Source organism: Epinephelus fuscoguttatus, linkage group LG15 (assembly GCF_011397635.1).
Source record: "Epinephelus fuscoguttatus linkage group LG15, E.fuscoguttatus.final_Chr_v1".
Lineage (NCBI taxonomy): Eukaryota > Metazoa > Chordata > Actinopteri > Perciformes > Serranidae > Epinephelus > Epinephelus fuscoguttatus.
The window spans coordinates 12421699-12442427 of NC_064766.1; the positions used below are offsets into that span (position 1 = coordinate 12421699).

Here is a 20729-nt window from a genome sequence, read left to right on the forward strand (position 1 = left end):
TGTTCCTCTGTGTAATGTGTCTTTGTCTGTCTCACTATCTGCCTCTCTGTCATTCTCTTTGAGTCAGTCAGTCTGTCTGTCTGTCTACCTTTACTTTTTTCTCTTTCTCGAAGAAGAAGTCCCATCCCTCTCTTCATCTCCCCTGCGCTCTCTGGAAAAATAGTTTTGGAAACACTTCTCACTAATCTAAGTATTTTTTTTTGCGTGGAAGATATCTATATTAAATACCGAAATGAATCACCCTGCTCCGCCCTTCTTGGCGTGCCGAATCAAACGCACCTATGAGTTGAAAAACAAGTGCCGTTCACACCTTGTGCAATTCTATTTCGAGTGACACCGACTGAGCTCTCAGGGGACATCAACTCCTAAAATGTGAGTTTTGAAATTGCTTGGATTCCTGATGAGCCTCCATTGTCTATTATTTCTGAGAAAATTGCGGTGCATATTTCGCCGCGGTGATACCCCTCCACCAACCCCATCCGCTTTGATTGAATTGGATTGCAGAAATTGCTGTTGAATTAAGTGGATCGCTACAGCAGCGCCGTGGTAATTTAGGAAGTGCTGGAAGTCTCATTTTGTTCACGCTGTTATTGCTACTGCCTCTGGTGGTTCTGTGATGTACACAGACGCAGCGCTGCAGATACACTATGTGTGGAGACAAGCTGAGGGAAAAAAAGCAGAGTTTGTGCACACTGGATTATGGCTTCTAAACTTTATGTGGCTGAGCGTGACAAAGGCCAGGAGTATGTGGACATGTAAACATCAAACCCATATGTGTTAGCTCAGCACAATCTGCTGCTATAATTAACAGCCTCTCCTGTTCTTGGAATGTTTTACACCAGAGTGTGGCTGCAAGGATTTTCTCTCATTTAGTTACAAGAGCGTTAGACATTGAACACGGATGGGGATGATAAGGTATTGCTTGTAGTTGGTGTTTCAGTTCATCTCAAAGGCGTTGGATGGAGTTAAGGCTCTGTGCAGGCCAGTCACCTTCTGTCACACCAAACTGAAAAAACACATTCATAACCTGGCTTTGTGCATGGAGACGTTGTCATGTTGAAACAGGTCGTTCCTTAATCTGTTGACACAGAAGTTAAAGGCAAAATATATTGTATAGACTATAATTGGTATGCTTTGGTTTGCTACAAAGGAGGCCTGGCACAAACCACGAACAGCAGCCCCAAACCTAAAGAGCATAATTGTGTGTGGACACGGCTGTCTACATACTTTTGGCCTTCAATGTGTGTGTGTGTGTATTTATATAGGATCAAAACTGTTGACATCAAGGCAATGTCGAGCAAAATGATTTAAAGGCACACTATGCAGCATTTTCTTAAAAACGAGTAAAAAAAGATGTATAGACTCATACAAAAGTATTCCCTCTCAATCATCAGTTGTGTGGTTGTGTTTGTCTCAGTTTCTTATTTCCTTCTGATTTTGCATGTTCTGGATGTTTGTGGGCACAGTGCACAGCTGAGGTCAGGACTTTATAATACCCTCCTGAGACCTGCACTTTTGTTTGGTATCCATTTTTAATTTCTCCGAGGTATTTGGGATCAATAGGACCCAATAAGTATAACAAACGAAACATTGTCAATAATACATGAGTCCCAATGTCCTCAAACGAGACAACAATAAAGTCTCAATATCCTCAAATCAGTACTTCCTAATTAATGGCGTCTTAGTTTGTTACTGTTGTAAAATTGGTCAAATCTGTTGCCATATCAAATTACAAACATTATTAATCATAAATAAACACGTTTCCACCATTAAATTTGATCAGATTTTGTCCACTTCTGTGTCGGGATCGGCTGCAGACTGACTTGGCAGAGATGGCTGCCATCTTGTTTTTACATGGATTAGTGTAGTGCGCTCTTATGACCACTAGATGGCACAAAAACGTGTCCACGAACAAGGACAACAGGTTCTTAGTTAAGAAGAATGAGGTATAAGGTCATGTAAACCCAAAATATGATGTCGTCATGTGAGGACATAGGGTCTCAGGAGGACACCGTAGCGACCATGTTTAAGACTGTAAGCAGCAGGCATCTAAGAGGAAGCCACAAAAAGTCTCGCACAGTGCCTTTTAAATAAACAAAAATACATAAAATGTCAACCGATCACAAAAAAAACTTACATGGAAAATACTGAAGTGAAATGAGTGTATAATAAACAAAATTTACTAGAACCACTAAATATTAGAATCCTTATTGAGACCTTTGAGAAGCATGAGATGTTGTGTTATATTTAAATTAAGAGACAAATGCATACAGATAATAACTCCTCTCTTAAAGTTACATATCAGACACAAGCATGTTCTTCCTCTTCTCTACAGTGGCCTCCCACAAAACCAAACACACACCATCCTCCTCTTCATGTGTAACGGCCCGACTGGCAGCCGGGATGATATAAACTCTGATAACGTCCTCTCTGCTCAATGAATCCTCGAGTTATTGACGATGCCGTCGGCCCGTCTGGATCCCATTATCAAAGTGTCTTCAAAGGAGACTAATTGAATTAGCGCAGGGATCTGTAATTGAAAGCTTGCTTTTAATGATGCATTGTGGTCTCGCACTGAGCCGAGCGTCAGCATTAATCAAACGTCTCCCTGTCATGACAGATGGGACCGTGTTGTGCTCTGCAGTATCAACATTATCAGGGGCATCGAGTTTATTTGATCCTGAGGATTGGCAAAGTCGCCTCATCTAATACTTTGAAACCAGTAGACCTAAACTTCACAAAAAGAGGAGCCATTTTTTGCTGTTTATTATGTTCTTTTTTTTATGTTTAATCACTGGAGGAAAAAACCTTAATTCAGTAACAGCTCAGCTCAATTAAATGTTAGATACAGATTCCCTTTCACAGCTGGTATCAGGCTGACATACTGAGTCTCTGGCCTCAGTGACTGACCCAGTAAATAAGACATAGAAGGTCGTGTGCAGTGATGTCTGATCATTACATCCCCTGACACAATGAAATGTGACTGTGTCCGTTCAGGCAGGCAGCAATGAACCCTGCGAGTGCCCTCTGTGGGTGTTTAGGTGGAAATCTGAAGATAGGCCGTCTGTGAGATGAGCAGCACACCTGGAGCTCTATCTATCTATCTGTGTGTGTGTGTGTGTGTGTGTGTGTGCGTGCGCGTGTGTGTGTTGTCTCACCGTGCAGGAACTTGATCAGATTTTCTGTTTCCTTTTCCTGAAAGGGGTCACACACCCACTGACCCACAAACCATTTGTAGGTTTTCCTTTCTTTGACTGTTTTTTTTTTCAGTGTCTTGCTCTTTTTTCTCTCTTTGAAGAGAAGAGTTGAGTTCTTGTCTTTTTGTTTTAATTTTTGTGATCAGTCATCTCTATGATGTAGTACAGTGACCTGGAAAAAGTGGAACCTTTCAACACCTGTGGTGAACTTCAGAGCTACAGATACTCTACTGCCAGCACTGATTCCTCACGGACATTTCTGTATGAAGATGGTGTGGAATATCAGTTAAACATTCTCTTCCATCTATCTTTGTGTTTGGAACTCAGACCCAGATGGTCTGTAGTGATCTTAAGGTTGGAGGTCAGAGGTCAAGGCTAATTTATAGGCTCTGGTTCAGTGTTTCATCCGGTCGTGGACATATGGAGCTATGCTGGAGAGGGCACAGATACCAGTTAACAGTGATGGATGGATGTGTGTGTGTGTGTGTGTGTGTGTGTGTGTGTGTGTGTGTGTGTGTGTGTCTTCTCTCTCTCTGTGAATGTTATGTTCAAGTTCAACATGTTCAACATGTGTTGTTTTGTCTTGTGCGATTTTCTGTAAGAAAAGAATGAACGTCTGTTTGTGAATGAACAAACAAGATTTTTTTTTTCATGGTCTGCATGTGACCATATTTATTGCACTGTGGCTAATGCTCGTGCATGACGTAAGTGCACTTAAGGCATGGCCAACTGCACTTTTGCTGGTTAAACAGGGCATAATCTGGGCTTAAAGTAAGGTGCAAGGTCAAAAAGGTTGTATTTAGTCCCTTAATTTATCATAGGTATGTTTTGGGCGTGAATTTGACCAATCAGGGTGTCACCTCCCATTCCCTTTAAAAGCCAGGTGTGCTTGCACCTGGCTTATTGCTGTTTACATGGTAGATGGTGAGGAGCATGGACATCCGGAGGGAGCTCGGAGTAGAGTCGCTGCACCTTCACGTTGAAAGGGGTCAATTTGCGTGGCCTGCTGCCCCCATGACCTGGCCCTGGATAAGTGGATGAAACTGGATGGATGGATTCTGCAGTAAAAGAAGTAATGTCACTGCAGCAAATATTGTGAGATATTTAAGTAGCAAACCTAATAACTGGAGGTTTAAACATGACAAAGAAACAGAACTAAACTTTTATCTTCTGAAATAATCAATGTTAAGCTGCTCCTTGTGCATAAAGGCGCACAGCGTCTCCCTTAATGGGGGGTCGGACAGCAGCTCTGCAGCTGTGCTCTGCTCTCTGTGTTCACATTAAGGAGAATGTAATTAATATTTTCCTCATTAATGATGTCTTATTGCACCCACCCACACTGCATCCGCATATCCCTGTGTGTCTAACAAGCAGAGTGTACACACATTGTGAACCTGCTTATGTAGGCTGCTTGCCATAAAAATGAACTGCGTCAGTCTGAAACTAGCAATGACAGTTAGGTTTCGCTGTGCACTGTTCTGAACCAGGTGTAACATAAGGCCCTTAGAGTCAGACAGCACTGAAATGTTCGGCCAAGTGTTTGAAAACTACATCTGAAACTCTCTAATCAAAGAATAAGTAAACAAGAATGTGAATGTGACTAAACATTCTCTGACAGTTTTTGGTACTTGTTGTATTCACTGGCCACATTTCAGTTGGTACCCAGAAAGTATTGGGGGTTGATACACATCCTGACATGAACGGCAAATAGCACAAAATGTCTGTTATCGGCTGGCCTGGGCCGACATAAAACCTCCTTCGGTGGAGCTGAAAGCCGTCTTCAGAGTAAACCCAGTGAAGGTAAACCAGCTGTTTATTTATATAAACATTTGCTAAACTTGAAAAAGAACGATATTAGTCAGCTGACGATGTGATGTTGATTTGTTTGTGTGAAACTCTACATGATGTGAGTGATTCATCACTTTATGTGGAGACGTTTTTTTTTGTTTTTTTTTAACTTTGACATGACTTAATTGGCACTGTCAATAGTCAGCTTGACAGGGTGTTCTCTCACCGCTCTGCATCACTTTAATGAGTTCCAATTTAGTCCCAGTCAATCTGAAAATGGGCAACTTCAGCATTAAACATAAGGTTAAAAATATTTTGTAGTGTAACATTTTGGGGAAGAAATTTGTATTTTAACTGATTTGGATTTAAAAATTTGAAAGTTGTCCAAGAAATAATAGCATCCAGGTGGAACACCCCAAATGAGTAAATATTATCTGTACTGTGGCTTTTTTTGGTATGGATTTTAAATATTAATGCAAACTGTCTCATTCGAGATTTATTCACCATCACAAAGTTTGCATTTTGTCTGTTAAGTTTTTTCATCCTCTTATGAAAGCTGAACTCCATTCCTGCAAATGGAGCTCGCTGCTGTCCGTCCCTGCCTGTGTGTCTATGCACACCTCCACATCAGTTTGTATGTGACAGTGTGGTCAAAGTGGCAGGAAAGGGGAGCGAGCAGCACTTCATTAAAGTGCAGCATTACTCCACTCACTCTCTCTCCCATACATGCACACACATACACACCAGGCACAGACCACTTCATTTAGTCTGAGAGATAGAAAGGACAGGCCCCAATGGATTCTCCTATTAATCTTTAATGAGCCCCCGGGCCTGAAAACTGCCCGCCTGCCTCTCCTTCTCCACATCCAGGAAACAAACAATGACTCGGCTGGAAAACACATCGGCCGCTCGTCCTCCTACCTGCCTGCCTGTCTGCCTGCTAGCCATTAACCCCCCAACTCAGCCCTGAATTATTAATGCGGCTATCTATCTCCCTACTCGCCCGGCCCACTCCCATGAACGGGAATGGGCGACGTCTTGATGGTCTGGTTGGGAAAGTGTGGCGATGCCTTTCTGAGTGTCTCCTTCTGGACTGTGGAGAGGGATGTTGAAGTAAAAGCTGATTGGTCCATCTGTCAATCAAACTCCTCGAGTCAGCGCGAGTTGTTTCAAATGCTGGGAAGACACCAGTGTTATTTTATTTACAGCTGATACCACTTATTTTTTTTATTATGTTCCTCTTTTCCTCTCGTTTTTCGTCTGTGGAGAAACTAGTTTGTAGAAGCAGCAAATATGAAATGGATGCAGCAAAGACAAAAGAAAATGGCTAACATCGGTCATGTAAAAGAAACCAACAATTTAAAAAGGCTATGATACATTTTAGCATGAATAAATCATGCTGTTCTCCATTTGACTCATAGGTACAGGGTAGATGTTCTGTAAACCAACAGGGCCATCACATAGGTCATTATCCACGAGCAGCCTCCACACTGTTTTTTTTTTAACAATGAAAGACTCTTTTGCAGCACAGAGTAAAGAAGAGCAGATGGACTTAAACCCTGTGTAACAGCAGAAATGTGAAAAATTGTAAAGCCAATTGACCTTCTGACCTTTGAAACAGCATTTTCTGACTACAAGACCCATTTGGTAGCTGCTCTGAAGCTTTCGATCATATCACAGGAAAGTCATCAGCCAATTTGACAATGACAGATATAATGAGTGGTAGGGAGGTCAGTTTTGTTTATTTTTGCTTTTGATAGGTGGCATCCATTAACAGGTTATCAACGTGTTCATTTTTAAGATTTTTTATTTTTTATTTATTTTTATTTTTTTTAAATGCCAGAGGCCTTTCCTTGTCGTGTGGCACTGCCTCAGTGAGCCTTACTGCTGCATTCCAAAGTGCTATCCATTTAGAGGTGGTGTTAATGTTTAGTGATATAAATGCCATGCCTTTAATTTACCTTCATTTGGCTTTGCTGTCAGACAGGCCATGTTAACATGAGGAAACCCACCTCCCACTTCCCATCCTCCAGTCTGGTTCCTTGGCTGCTCTGCACTGCGCAGCACCCATGTCAGATGGGAGCTAACATTAGGAAGCTAGCGGCACCACTCATGTTGCTATTGCATCTATTAACATTGGTAATCACAGTGGTAGAACGCATTGCTGCAGGAACATTGGTTCATGTGGAGGTCGCTTGTTGGTCTGGTGAGTTTTAAAGTGTGTAATTTTAGTAATAGTGGAGAGAATTGCAGGCTAATGTTGCGACATAGCATGCAAGTCTTCCTTGCTTGGTTTGAATGGGATGACATACGTTTTCTGTTTGCATTGACCAAACATAACTTTGTGTAGGCCAACTATGAGCTTTTTGACTGGACAACAGCAAGCAGCAACTACGCTGCTTTCAAGCCAGTAGTCAGCTTTGTGGCTCCATTAATTTGACAAGCACGATCGAATGTTCAGTGATTCATGTGATGAGCGACTAGAGCGACCAAAGCTGCCACAAATATTTTTGACGGTCGTGCTTCTTGGGCATCCACAACAGACTTTGCTTCTTTGGAAGCTTCTGGTCTGAACGTACAGTAAGGCAGCCACAGCCTTATACTCTCTATTCTCTGAGTCAGCTTAAACGCTGTGAAACAAAACAAACAAAAAAACACTGCAAAATGTATTTAATGTACAAGGAAGTTCTGTTTCTGAGTGGCATCTAGGACATGCCCCCTGGCTACCCAAAGGTGTAATCCAACCAGTAGTTCTCCCTGCCATCGACTACATCACCATCTCATCACAAGGTGGCGCTGGATGCACCAAGAACTACAGATTTTGCAACAGCAAACTCAGCTTTCTCAGTCAATAAAGCACACACAGAGGAATATATTGCTTCGATCGACTACATTTCACATCAACGCTGATGGACATCCACATAAAGGTAGCAAATATTCCCTTTAAGTGCTTCTGATCTTAATCAAACTAACCTTATTTAGCCATCATGGCTAAGAAGTCCTAAAAGTGTTCAGAAACATGTAAATCCATGACCACTGGGCAACTCCATCTGCCGATACAAATGACGCAATATGACTGAAAGCTCCACCACAGCTACTACATGAGCTGTAGTGTAGATTGTTCGACCCACACCTCCATTATGTTCATCTGTCTTTGGACAAGAAGCAACAGGGTGTGTGGGAAATCGAGTAAAACCAAACCACTACATTAGATGGAGGCAGTATTTTTTCCACTGGCACATTGGTTTATATTGCTCTAGAATTGATTGGATATATTGACCCATGGCAGCTGCCATCAATGAATTTATAATGCTCAAAATACATTCTGTACCACACACTTTTTATTTATAATTTTGCCTCACTTTGTTTCTCTAATTTTACTTCCAACTCGATCACTTTCTTCACCTTTCTCCATTATCTTTCCCACACACACACACACACACACACACACACTCACGCACACTCTTGCATACACTACCATACACACAAACACACACACGCTGTGTCTGTCTGACTGTAGAATAGAATTGTCAGTGTGCAGCCAGATTCCTCAGACATGGTGCATATTGAAATAAAGGGTGTGTGAGATGCCTGCGTGTGCTGTGATGAATGCCGATCTCATTTGCTCTTCCTCAGATAGCGACTCCTCTCCCTCTCCGATGTCCCCCGCCCTCACTTTCTCGTCTCCTGATGAATATTGAATAGTGTTAGATGTGTTTCTGAGGCTCTTTGAATTGTTATTGTCTCTCTGTCTGCTGGACTTTCTCTTTATCTGGCCTCTGTGGGTTTAATGCTCCTGTCTACTTGTATGTGATCATGAATGCAGGGCTTCTCTATATGTTTAACTGAAAGGGGTCCACACAGTAAATAAATCATAGACTTGCACCATATAGTGGAACACATTTTTTTGGCAATGTTCTCTTTTTAAGTACTGTAGATGATATTAAGTCCTTTATAATGCTGTGGAAAATCTTGGAATGTAGCGCTGCTGTCCACTGATCTGAGAAATGTTTTATAAGAAACACACTGTCTTCTTTGTAGTCTTCCACATTTGCTTTTATTTTCAAGTTTATTATCAGCTTCACGTTTTTATTTTGTGAGGCATTTGTGGTCTATAGTCCTTTTTTTGGAATGCAGGAATATTTTATTTGTCTGAGTGCTGAATAATGACAGGTGGAGTGGAAGCAGCAGTGCCAATTTGTAGTGAGCACAGCTAATCTTGCATACTACTGGACCGATCAGCCTAATATTTTGCAGGCATAGTTATGACTTGAATGCTAGGGCTGCACAAAATGCAAAAAAAGTTCATATTGCGATTATTTTGACATTGCGATTGATATTGCGACTCATGATTGTAGTGGGAATTGTAATTTTTGTATTTAATTTGCAGTAAAAAACAATGTAGACATGACAATGATGTCATTTTTGCTAGCGTCTCTACAAAATACGCATGTTCCCTTACATCTTGAATATGATTTGATGGCTGACGCATCTCTTTATCACCACAGTGGCTCATTTATAATGATGTGTTGTGATACATTTGACCTAAATTGCAGCTCCTACAATGTTGTTATTGTACTCTGCTGTATTGAGATAATATCTTGATCAATTGTGTAGCCTCACTGAGCCCTCAGGCATCTGTTTTAGTAGCTGTATTATACCTTCATTGACTGCTGATGCCTTACTCCTCTTTCTCAACAAATTATGTTAAAAAAAAAAAAAAAAAGGCAGTGAGTAAAAGGCTTGGCTTGGCTAAAAACAACAAGCCTTACCGTCTCTTGCATGACACATTTGTCGAAGTTGAAAAACTGACATCCATAGAAAAGTTTGGTCTAATTTTGAACCACAGCATCTGTAAATCAGTTCCATACCCGATATGTTATGATCTGCGAAATAGTCAAGCACAATAAAGAGATGAATTAGCTCCTATTTTTGTTGTCTTAGCCTCCATCTTGACTATAATGGAGCTGGGAGGGACACTTAAGCCAGGCGCAGCTGTGTGATGGTCATTGTCTAGAGTGGCCACGATTCAGCAGAGATCTCTACTGAGTGCACTTTTCTTGTTACACTTATGATGCAAATGCCTAATTGCTTTGAGTTAGGCTGTAAAGTTGACTCATGTTAGTTGCTTATGGCGTTTATGATGGAAACGTGCATTTAGAATTCAAATGCTTTTAATAATATTCATTTTTCTTAATGTTTTATGATTCAAAAACTGCCTGCTTCTCACATTTGCATCTCTGTCAGTTGACAAAAGGTGTCTTTCTGTTCTGCGCTGCAGGATACAACTTTCAAACTGAAAGACAGCAGTCAGAAGTCCTTGCACACTGTTTCTCACACATGTACACACTCATACGCTGCCCTGTAGCTGTACGTCCTCCAGGCACCCAAAGTGTCATGGCAACCGTACGGCAGCCACGGTAACGGCAGGCTCATTTTCATACTGATGAGGCGGCCGGTTGCCGGGGAGGCCTGCGCTGCTGCTGCTGCTGCTCGCTCGTCTCTCCTCTCCGGTGTCGCCCTGAAATTTTAATGACCTTCTTTCTTTGCTTCTCATTTTTCTCCTCTTTGCTCTCAGCACCCTGTCTTGTGTGTGAGTGTGTGTGTTTGTGTGTACATGTCATGAGTCTCAGCCTCAGAATTCAGACACGTACCAAGTGTGAGCAGAACAAAGGCAATGTAATTTTGAAGGGCATGTATTTTTACACCTGTGGAAGACCACCTCCGACCTGCTCGTCTTGGCTTCGTCAGGTTAGCGGCTCAGTCTACTTTTTAGCTGCTGAAAGATACTCGTTGAAGGTTGGGGTAATTTCTTTAAATGTGAAAGAGACTACGGCAGGTAGCAAAGGTCATGAATCAGGTTCAAACCACCTTGTGCTGAATGAGCATGTCTCTCACGTCAGATTGATGAAGAACAGGGATGATATTCGCTGAAGCCAACTCACTCCTCTTTTGCCTCTTTGTGCTTTGTTCCAGGAGGACGAGGCCAGGGAAGAAGAAAATGGCAGGATTGAGCCGGTTGGTCGAGCCGACTCCTGCATGGACCACACCCCTGTGAGGTCACTAGAGTAAGTGCTTCAGTCATGGATCAGCTTTCCCAGTTTCTGCCTCTCTGTGTCATCACATTCTCGCTGAAACTTAATAACCTACTGACACTGGAGTGACTGGTGATTGCATTGCTGAATATTTAAGCAGTTTCATTCCAAAATGTGATCTCCAGTATTTGGGAAAAGTCACACCTCTTGTTTAAAAATGACTCTAATCTGGAATTTCATAATTGCACCCATTGAATGAGCTGCATTTGTGCAAAAGTTTTGTGTTACATTTTCAGATGACAGCTTTTTCCAAGTGGAAAGAGATTTGGAATGAAACCCATTTTTGTGTTCACCGCACCTGCATAACCCCAGGAGAAAATTCTGTTATCACAACTCTGGCCCCGTTTTGTAGTTTTGGCCATCGTTTCAGTAATGATAACACTGGACTCAACAAATGAATCTTGCTCTGACGGTGATGTTGCCGTGTTGCCCAGATCTCTGCAATTGGCTTGGAGAGCACAATTATTACCTGGAGGATTGATGGCCAAAACTCTGGAAAATAAAGTTGTCTGAAACCTGATTTTCCCTTCAAAGTTGACCAGGGTAAATCAGCTCTCTCCTCCCTTTCTCGACATAATAAGTACTTTAAAGGCAGTCCAGCAGCTTCTACATTGTAATCCAGGTTTGTTTGTAGAAAAATCTCATTTCAACCCTGCGTCCTGATTTGCATAATTCTCTTTTGTGGGAGCAAAATGATCCTCGTCTCGCCATCAGAGCTCTCCCACGCACCAACCCATTCAGCTCCTGTTATTAACAACTGTGTTTTGTTTTGTTATTTTGCTCCGTTGCATGCTTCCAGTTTAATATGCAGGTATGGTATTGTCATTATTCCTATGATTTCCCAGAGACTCTGGCTTCTCCCGCCTCTTAGTTGTCAACAAGGGGCCCATTTTCCCCGAGCTAATCATAGTGATTGTATCAAAGCTGTGAGCCGATTAGATTTGGCGTCTTGTAAAATGTGCCTGTGTTTAGATGTTTTACAGCCAAACAGACTGAACAGGTAAAGAAAGCTGCCTCGGAAAAGCAAATAGCTGTAAATGTGATTTGTGCTTTTAAAAGGTCAAAGGCTGTCATCCACATATTTATCCTCATATAAAGGCAATAAAATGATGTACAGCCCAGGGCAGCATTGGAATGCATCTGTCTGGGTAGGAGATGAAGTCTGAATTAATTTTTCCCACACTTTCATTGTTAAGTCTGTTGCTGTTTTTCAACTACGCACAGAGGTTTGCATATTTACAGTCGTAATGTTGAAGTTTCCAGGATCAGGCACTGACCCTCCCTGCAGACATTTACACCTGAAATGTACAAAACTGGGAGTCAAAGTGTTCACCTGTCACAGGATTATATTTGAGTGTCAAACACATTATGCTGCTATTTTCTGAGGTGGGCTAAGGTAGCTATCTGAATCGCTATAATGTGACACGAAGGTTGTTTTGGTGCCAGCAACAAGGTCAAAGTGAGCTGCACGTATCCTTTTTTAACACTTCTGACATGTGCATTTAAGCTGCAAAAACTGTACACAGACTAAATTACATCAAGCATGCTCAAAATAGGGTTAGAGTGAGGGACACTTGTGACAAGTAGAAGGACAGTTTTACACTTTTTGGATGTTAATATGTCCTTAAACTTTAGCAACATGTAGGACTGTGTTTTTCCCCATACCAGCAAATAAAAAAGCAGCATTTTGCAATTCAATTTAGGCACATCTCTAAAATTCTCAGTCTCTCATGACACCCTTTGAAGATTGACTAAAGTCTAAATTGTGTGAGGGTTTAAGTGTTCCTTGTTATCCCTTACATGTGTGTGATTTATTTGGATTGCTCTGTTTTATTGTCTTTTTTTTGTCAGTCTCCTTCAACACCTTTTTCTTTCTGTTTTTTTTTTTATTTATTGACACCACTCTGTTGTTGTCATCATTTTGTTTTTTCCATCCTCATCTCATTTTCTGTTTTGTTTTCCCCCCACATGGTGTCACCACTCTCCTCTCTTCTCTACTCCCCCCCTCCCCTCCCACCCCCACCTCTACTCCACCACCTGCACCCATCCACCCTCGTCTTTCCGTCTTCCATCCGTCACCATCTCCCAGAGACATAGTCAAACTGGTGGAGGTGTCAAACGACGGTGGGCCCCTGGGAATCCACGTGGTGCCTTTCAGTGGCAGGGACCGCAGGTAAAAATATCTAGAGCGAAGCCCTGGTGCTCTTCAAACAGGCTAGAAGAGAGTAAAGGAGAGGTACGGGCAGACATAGTGTCCACAGGGCCTTTAACACATCTAATCAAAGGCTTTTTCATCTGCACTTTTGTCTGCGCCAAGTTAAACCAAGCAGTGTTGATTTGCATTTCCATTACCAGTTAAAACACACCAGGTTGTGCTGAGTTGCGCCTGTGATGGACCATCTCCAGAGTCAGGCCAAGAATTGCCCAACTGCTTCCATGCAGGTTGTGGTGACATCAGAGAGGCTTTGTCATCATTTTTCATTACACAAATGAAAAAAAAACTGTCAAAGACTGGTGCGTATTTCATATGCACGCCAGTGATTTAATTCACCATGCCACTCAAAGGCTAACAGCAGCTACTGGAAAGGCAGAATGCTTTCTTGCATGCTACATGCATGATTTGATGTCACGAATCGACACACCTTAAATGTCAATATGACAACTTTGATCATTCTGTTTGTTTTTATTGGCTCTCTTGTGTGACAAAGTGTAAGTATCCTATTTCATCGCTTGGAGAAAAAATTGGTGGAGCGCCGTTCCAGTGCACCTAGGTTAAGCAGCAAGCTCTGTTGTATGGAGATGCAAATCCCTGCTGACATGCCAAGTCAAATTGGGTCAAGCCAAGCCAGCACGTGTGTATGGAAAAGGGCTAAAATGATCATAGTGGTTAAACATGTTTTAATAAAGAACTTGAAAAATATTAAATTATCTCAAAATGAGTTACATTTGTGTTTAGATTTGTGAGTAGGGTTTTTTGTAGAAGTGCACAATACAGAACAGTTATGAAAAAAAGGTTTTGTTCTGAACTGCATGCGCTTCATTAGAAACAGTCCCTGTTATCAGTATCTCTATTTGATCTCTACATATACAGTCTGTGCTTTAAGCAGCCCCAGAGTGGTAGACACAAGACAACTTTTTGAAAAGAAAAAAAAAATTGCCCAGTTACCCCCTGAGTTCAACATTCTTCAAATGTATTGTAGATTATTATAGAACATAATTGTTGAATGTTGATTTAGTTTCTGGTAAAAGTGGCTTTACATGTGGTAACTTTGGCTTTTTTTTTTTTTGCAAAGAGAGAAGTGTGCCGCCTCACCTGAGACACACAAACACGTGCATACCAGACATTCCTCTTTGATGCCCATGTGAAATCACTTCACCACTTAAACAAACCCACTGCCATCCACACTTGTGCGCACACATACGCACACACACACACACACACACAGGTTTGCACTGTTGGCATCATGAAGCCATTTGCCAGTTTACAGTGATCAATCATTCTTGTTTAGGGTTTGCAGGTGACGGTCATATTTCTCTGTGGCTCCTGTCACATCAGCTTTACGTGATACAAAGGATACGTTGAGCAGTGCGCAAAACAAACACACACACACACACACACACACACACATATCTGCAACACATTCAGAAGCACACATACACAGCTGGAACAAAGCTGTGAAGGAATTAGAGGAATGTCACATCTGGTTTAAATATACCCAGAGAGGCAGCTTTTGGAGGTTGTGTTCCAAGTCATGCAGCCTTTCACAGTTGCAACAAGAATCCAGTTAAAAAGCTCAGTATAATTGAGAGTTTAACTTTGTTCAAAGCTGACATTTACGTGGAGGTCCTTCTCATTAATCTAAGACTGTTAAAAGTATAAAACACCAGTGTAGACCAGTTTAAGATAGGTCTAATGCTTAATATCGTTTTTATAGTGCCAAGCTGTTTTGTTCCAGCAGCTCAGAGCCAACTGCAGCCCCACAAACGTCTGAACTTTCTTTATGTATGACTCTGCCCCGAGACTCACAAACACGATCAGCCGATTCCAAACTCACTGTCGCGCTTTATTGAAAATCAAGATCATATCACTTTTCTCACCGCCCGACTTAATCAACCTAAAAGCACATTTATAATGCACTTTTCTTTTATTGGGGAAATGTCAGAGTAGGCGTTATCCCAAGATTAAGATGCCCAGCTTTCATCAGAGAAATAGCCCCTCCACAGCAAATCGCATTGTGTTCCCACTCAAATTCAATCAGTAGAATTGTCTCTGAACTTTTTCAACTCCTGAACTTTTCTGGCCTCTCTGTAATCACATTTCCATTCATATTGAATTATAAGCCCAAGGCGAGGGCGAGTATTAAACCCTAAAATCAACCCAATTTACCTAGGCGACACTCGCTCATACTACCTCAGAAAAGCCCCGATACACACAGACACAGACTATATACCGAAGAAGACTCGATTAGGTTTGTGCCGTCTTTCCTACCTGCCGTTGATTTTCTTCCTCTTACTCAGATCTGTAATCCGCAAAGCACCCTTTCAGGTGAAGTTAGCCTCTCGCTGCGGCTGTGCGGGGAGGCATAAGCCAGTTTGCCACACCGGATTACAGGACGACAACGGTTGCAGCTCAGCACGGTTGAAGTGCTGCAGTGCGATAGACCAGCCTCTCTCCAATTCGCCTGCTATCACTGTTTAATGATGCTGCTTTCTGTCGCTCTCCGAAAGCACATTGTTTATTCTTTTTTATTATTTTTTTGCTTGAAAAAGGGATGCAGGAGTCCTAGGGGTTAGAAAATTAACACCTGCAAAGCGTCGACCCCGGCAGAGCTGCAGTCGAGTTTTTCAATGTGTTGATTGCCTTTGAATGGATGCCTCCCCCACACAGCCTCCAAAGCACCCTGATGTGATGTGACTGCTTTCTCTCATAAGCCTCACTGGTACACTGATGATGCAAATGACAGGACCGCACAGTACACTCTTTTCAAGTGCCACATGATAAAGCAGAGGCAGCAATTAGGCATAGCTCTATTTTGACCAAAAAAAAAAAAAAAAAGCTTTTCATTAGCATGGCATACTCTGATTCTTGGATAGCCACCTGACCATGGGAATGTTTGTATTCATGAGTAGCAATAATACAGAAACCACAGAACAACAAGGCGTTAATGTCAAAAAGCTTAGAGTGAAAAACATAAAAACCTTGGGTGAGCCACAAGCATAGACAGGTATACAAGAATTCTCTTTGTATTCAGCGACAAACTCTCAGTATCTCTTTGGCAGGATTTTGGATGTTTGACTGTGTTCAAAGAACGTCACAGTGCTTATAATTCTAGTACAGTATCTCATGCTATACTGCACTCTTCCACCTCAGCTCTGTCCTGGCGACAGCAAAGCAGCCATGTTGATTCCACAGACATCATCCTGCATCTTTTTGACATGAACTTTTGAACATTTCAGGACTCTTGGCTTGTTGGTCAAGCGTCTGGAGAAAGGAGGCAAGGCCGAGCAACAGGGCCTCTTCCAGGAGAACGACTGCATCGTCCGTATCAATAACGGAGACCTGCGAAACATCCGCTTTGAACAGTAAGACAGCAGCTCACAGGACCCACTGCTGAGCTCTGGTGGTCCCCCCCCGGACTTCCTGTGTGATTGGCTTTTTGGACCTTCGCTTCCTCCCTACACCCGCAGCCCTAAAGCCTTCTTTTTTGCTGTTGTCCTCTCTCCTCATGCCTTTTTGACCCCCCCCCCCCCCCCCCGCTCCCCGCTCTCCTGCCAGTGCACAGGCTCATCTGCTGCCTATCACTGTGCTAAGCTAACCTTTCCCTATTTAACTCCTGTAGGTCGCACCCCCAATCGCTGAAGCGGTCCCTGCAATCCTCCCAGCCTTTATTCCCCTGTGTTTCAGTAACAGCTCCACTGGACTCCTGTTGTAACACTTCTCTCGCTCCTTCCATTGGAAAGAATGGGAATAAGGCTCCTAACATTCACAGTCTCTGCTTTTCAGCTCTGCTCACATGCTTTCATTACCTGCCTAACCAAACCCACCAGCTAACTCCCCTCCCTCTTCTCTATATGCTGCATGCCTTCATGTTAGGTATAAAATCTCACTTGCTGAAAACGCAGTGATACATATAGGTGTTTGATTTGATTCTCACCTGTCAGCATAAATGTATACTAAGTACATGTATGTTTTCAACCTCAGTATACAATGCATATGTGATATACAACTAATATGCAAAGAACCACACACACATGAGCAAATACAGTTGTATTATTATTGTGATGAATTTCTGTCTCATGGGACTTCATGTGCAGAAATTTAAAGGGTCTGTTCACCCAAATCATTTTTTTAAAGGTCCAGTTTGTAGGATTTAGTGGCATCTAGCACTGAGGTTGCAGAAATGAAACTTCTACCATATGCTAAGCCTGAAGGAGAACTACAGTGGCTGACATGAAGAAAGCAAAAACGTGAATAGCCCTGCTTAGAGATAGTAATTGATTTGTCCATTTTGGGCTACTGTAGAACAACATGTTGGACTCTGTGAAAGAGGATACAAATATTAATGGCTTATTCAAAGGTAAGAAAAAAGAAACCATTCATATTTTTAGGTGAATATGAACTAAAGAAAACATAGTTCTAAGTATTATATAGCATTTCTGTCAATGTGTGCCCCTAAATCATGCACACTGGACCTTTTAAAAAGAAATATATTTTATCTATTTTTCCACTTACCACTTGCATCTTGCTTTTGTCTAGCCATGCAGGTAGTTCTGGTTTCATTTGTTGGGGGTTTGAGATGTTTATCTCTGAGATATTCATCGGCATTTTAAATGCTCAAGAAACGATGTCCCTGTATTTAAGATAATACAAAGAACGTGCTGTCAATAGTTGCAACAAAGAGACTATTTTTTTTTTTTTTTTTGGTAGAAATGGTTCCCACATTTGTCTCTGCTTTGCTTGAGTGGGGGCATAAATTAGGGTAACCAGTAGACGATTAAACCAAAACTATCACTTTAAGTACTTGTGAGAAATTCTATAATCTGGGTGAACCTACTAGTAAATCTCAGTCAAGTTATCGTGTCCCAGACAACCCTGCTGCTGAGCCATAAGTCAAGTAATGAATGGGAATAAGGCCTCCATAGATAGTGTTGTTACAAGAGCATCGACAGTTGTTGTTTAACAGTATTTTTATGAGGGAGCAGATTACATCTTGTCTGCTGCTCACTTCAGCCTGAAATCGTAAAGATGCCGAGACGAGACCATCATCCACAGGGAGGGTTATTAGCGGCTAGGAAAAAAATGGTGCTGGAATTTAACAACAAAATTCTCTGGGGGGGGCCATGTTTTAGTTGTCATTCAGGGGCCAGCAGGAGCTGATATTCGGGGGGGCCCTGGCATTTTTCCGAATGTCCGTGCAGCTGTCACGGGGCGAGGGGAGAGCCATACCGAAGTCTGCTTTATTGAAACAGGTGGTGCTAACAAGGCTCTGCTGTTGCAGGGTGCTGACAGCCAACATAAGTTTCCATTCACACCTACTGTACATGAGCTCACACCGAAAGGGGGTTTAAAAGAGGATTTTCTGCAAACTATCCGACGGATAGAGGTCTCCTTCATCTGGAGCCAAATGAGGGGATTACGTGATGGAGCTGTCGGGGAGGGTTCAGTCTCTTTTTAGAGCCGCTCACGCTGGTAATAAGTATTAATTAACATGTCAGAATGTTCAGGTGGGCGAAGATGGGTTTTATATATATATTTATATAGTATGGGTGTGTGTGTGTGTGTGTGTGTGTGTGTGAGAGAGAGAAAGAAACAGCGGGTGGGCTGCTTCACTAGGCAAGTTTGGGCAGACAAGTATGAATGTAAATGATTGTTAACAATGGCTAAAGAATGTCTTAAAGGCTGAAATCATTCAAATAATCAGCTGTCTGTCTCTCTTCATTTATCTCCTCCTCTCACTCTTTCTTTCCTAGGGCCCAGAACATGTTCCGTCAGGCCATGCGCTCTCCTATTATCATGTTCCACGTGGTGCCGTCGTCCATGAAGGCCCACTACGAGCAGCTGTCCCACGCCGAGAGGAACCCAGCGTACAGCTCAGGCCGTTTCAGCCCCGACTCCTTGACCGGCAGCACCGTCTCCGGCATGGACCACGCCCCGCAGAGAATGTCCCGACACGGTTCCCAAACTCACCCACACTCTCATCCGCATCCTCAATCCCATACTCACCCAGACCAAACTGAAGGCTATCCCCCTCTGACTCACCCGGCGGTGTCTGCAGCCAAGCCGCCGACAGGACACACTCACTCGCCTCAGAGGGGGCTAAACTCAACGCCAACAGGAGGATATACCAAAAAAGTTGGGAGGAGGCTCAACATCCACTTAAAGAAAGGTAAAGTGAAGGAAGGAGGGAGGGAACTACTTCAATGCCCAGAGAGACGGTGCTCTGTTGGAACGTGTTTCCACTTCTCATGCTTCAGTAATGAGATTTGTCGAGTTTTTGCAGGACACAAGAGGTTTTGAGGCACAGTCATGTTCTTGGAGACTAATCAGTGACTAATAATATTGAAAACATAGTGATGCAAGACCCCTGTATTTTTTCCACTTAGCTTTTAGTGCCATGGCAATGCAAGCCCGAGCTGTCAGTAAGCTCTTCAAACCTAGAAACATGTTTAGAAACTTCCATTATCAGAAAAGTTCTCCATTGTTATTGTGGAAAAACATCCCTGCATGATGTATTACATCATTTTGCTTTTGATAGTCTGATTCTTTCCAGAGACTCTGTGAAAATCTCCTCTCATACTATGCAATGCTCTGGCTTTTAAAAATGAGAAGGATGCTGTGTATGTTCCTTGCGTTTCCATTCCAACTGAATAAACAAGCAATTTCCCCATTCCTGGCACATCGAGAACAGGCGTAAGAACCGTTTATTGAGAAATGACACAGACATAGAAGCATGCAGAATGTGAACAATGATGTAACAGACTTAAAAACATGCAGACTTTACCATACACAAGAAAGTAGTGAACAGTGGTCCAGTACACTGCAATGTTGGGAATTAAACTTTGGGGACATCTCCTCAGTATAGGCGTTGACTGACAGCTGGCACAGGTGGTGCATACCTCTGCCAACAGGATACCAGGTGTCGGTGCCAGGTCTCAGGGCCAGAGAGCTTGTTGCTAAGCAGCCGCTGGTCCCTGTGTGCTGTCAAATGCTACAGCAAAGAGTCTGACAGGGCTGCACCATATGCCTGTTGAAGTTTTCCCCCAAATCTGTTCCCTCTCTCGGGGCTAGAATCAAGTCAGAACATAAAACATAAAAACGCCCAGCTGGTTGTTGTATATTCCATCCCAACTGATAGCTATTTCCACTTGTTCCTCTCTCCTAGCCTTTTCTTCTCTCTCACACATCTCTGCTTGGTCACAATACTCAGGAAAAAAACCCCTGCATTCTGCACATGATATGCCAGAAGATCTGTTATGTTCTCAGTCAAAGATGTTATCTTTTCTCATTCCACCTTTTGTTTGCTGTTGTCGGAGCAGACATTTGCAGGGATTAACAGCGACTCCCAAGAGGCTGTTTGGCTCATCTGCGATGTTTTGAGTACCGACTTAAGCCCACAGCTTTGAGCGCAGATTAAACTCCCGCATTGTT

General features: G+C 42.5%; 1 protein-coding gene across 4 annotated transcripts in view; it reads left to right on the top strand.

The window, feature by feature from the left end:
• The window catches only part of LOC125901705 (partitioning defective 3 homolog), a 288080-nt gene that overhangs the window by 127082 nt on the left and 140269 nt on the right, over window positions 1-20729 (top strand). For all 4 annotated transcript variants that reach the window (XM_049597558.1, XM_049597562.1, XM_049597559.1 and 1 more), the window contains exons 6-9: window positions 10962-11053; window positions 13170-13253; window positions 16538-16663; window positions 19052-19467. In XM_049597558.1, the coding sequence (XP_049453515.1) occupies window positions 10962-11053; window positions 13170-13253; window positions 16538-16663; window positions 19052-19467 (718 nt within the window). The remainder of the gene's footprint in view (window positions 1-10961; window positions 11054-13169; window positions 13254-16537; window positions 16664-19051; window positions 19468-20729) is intronic.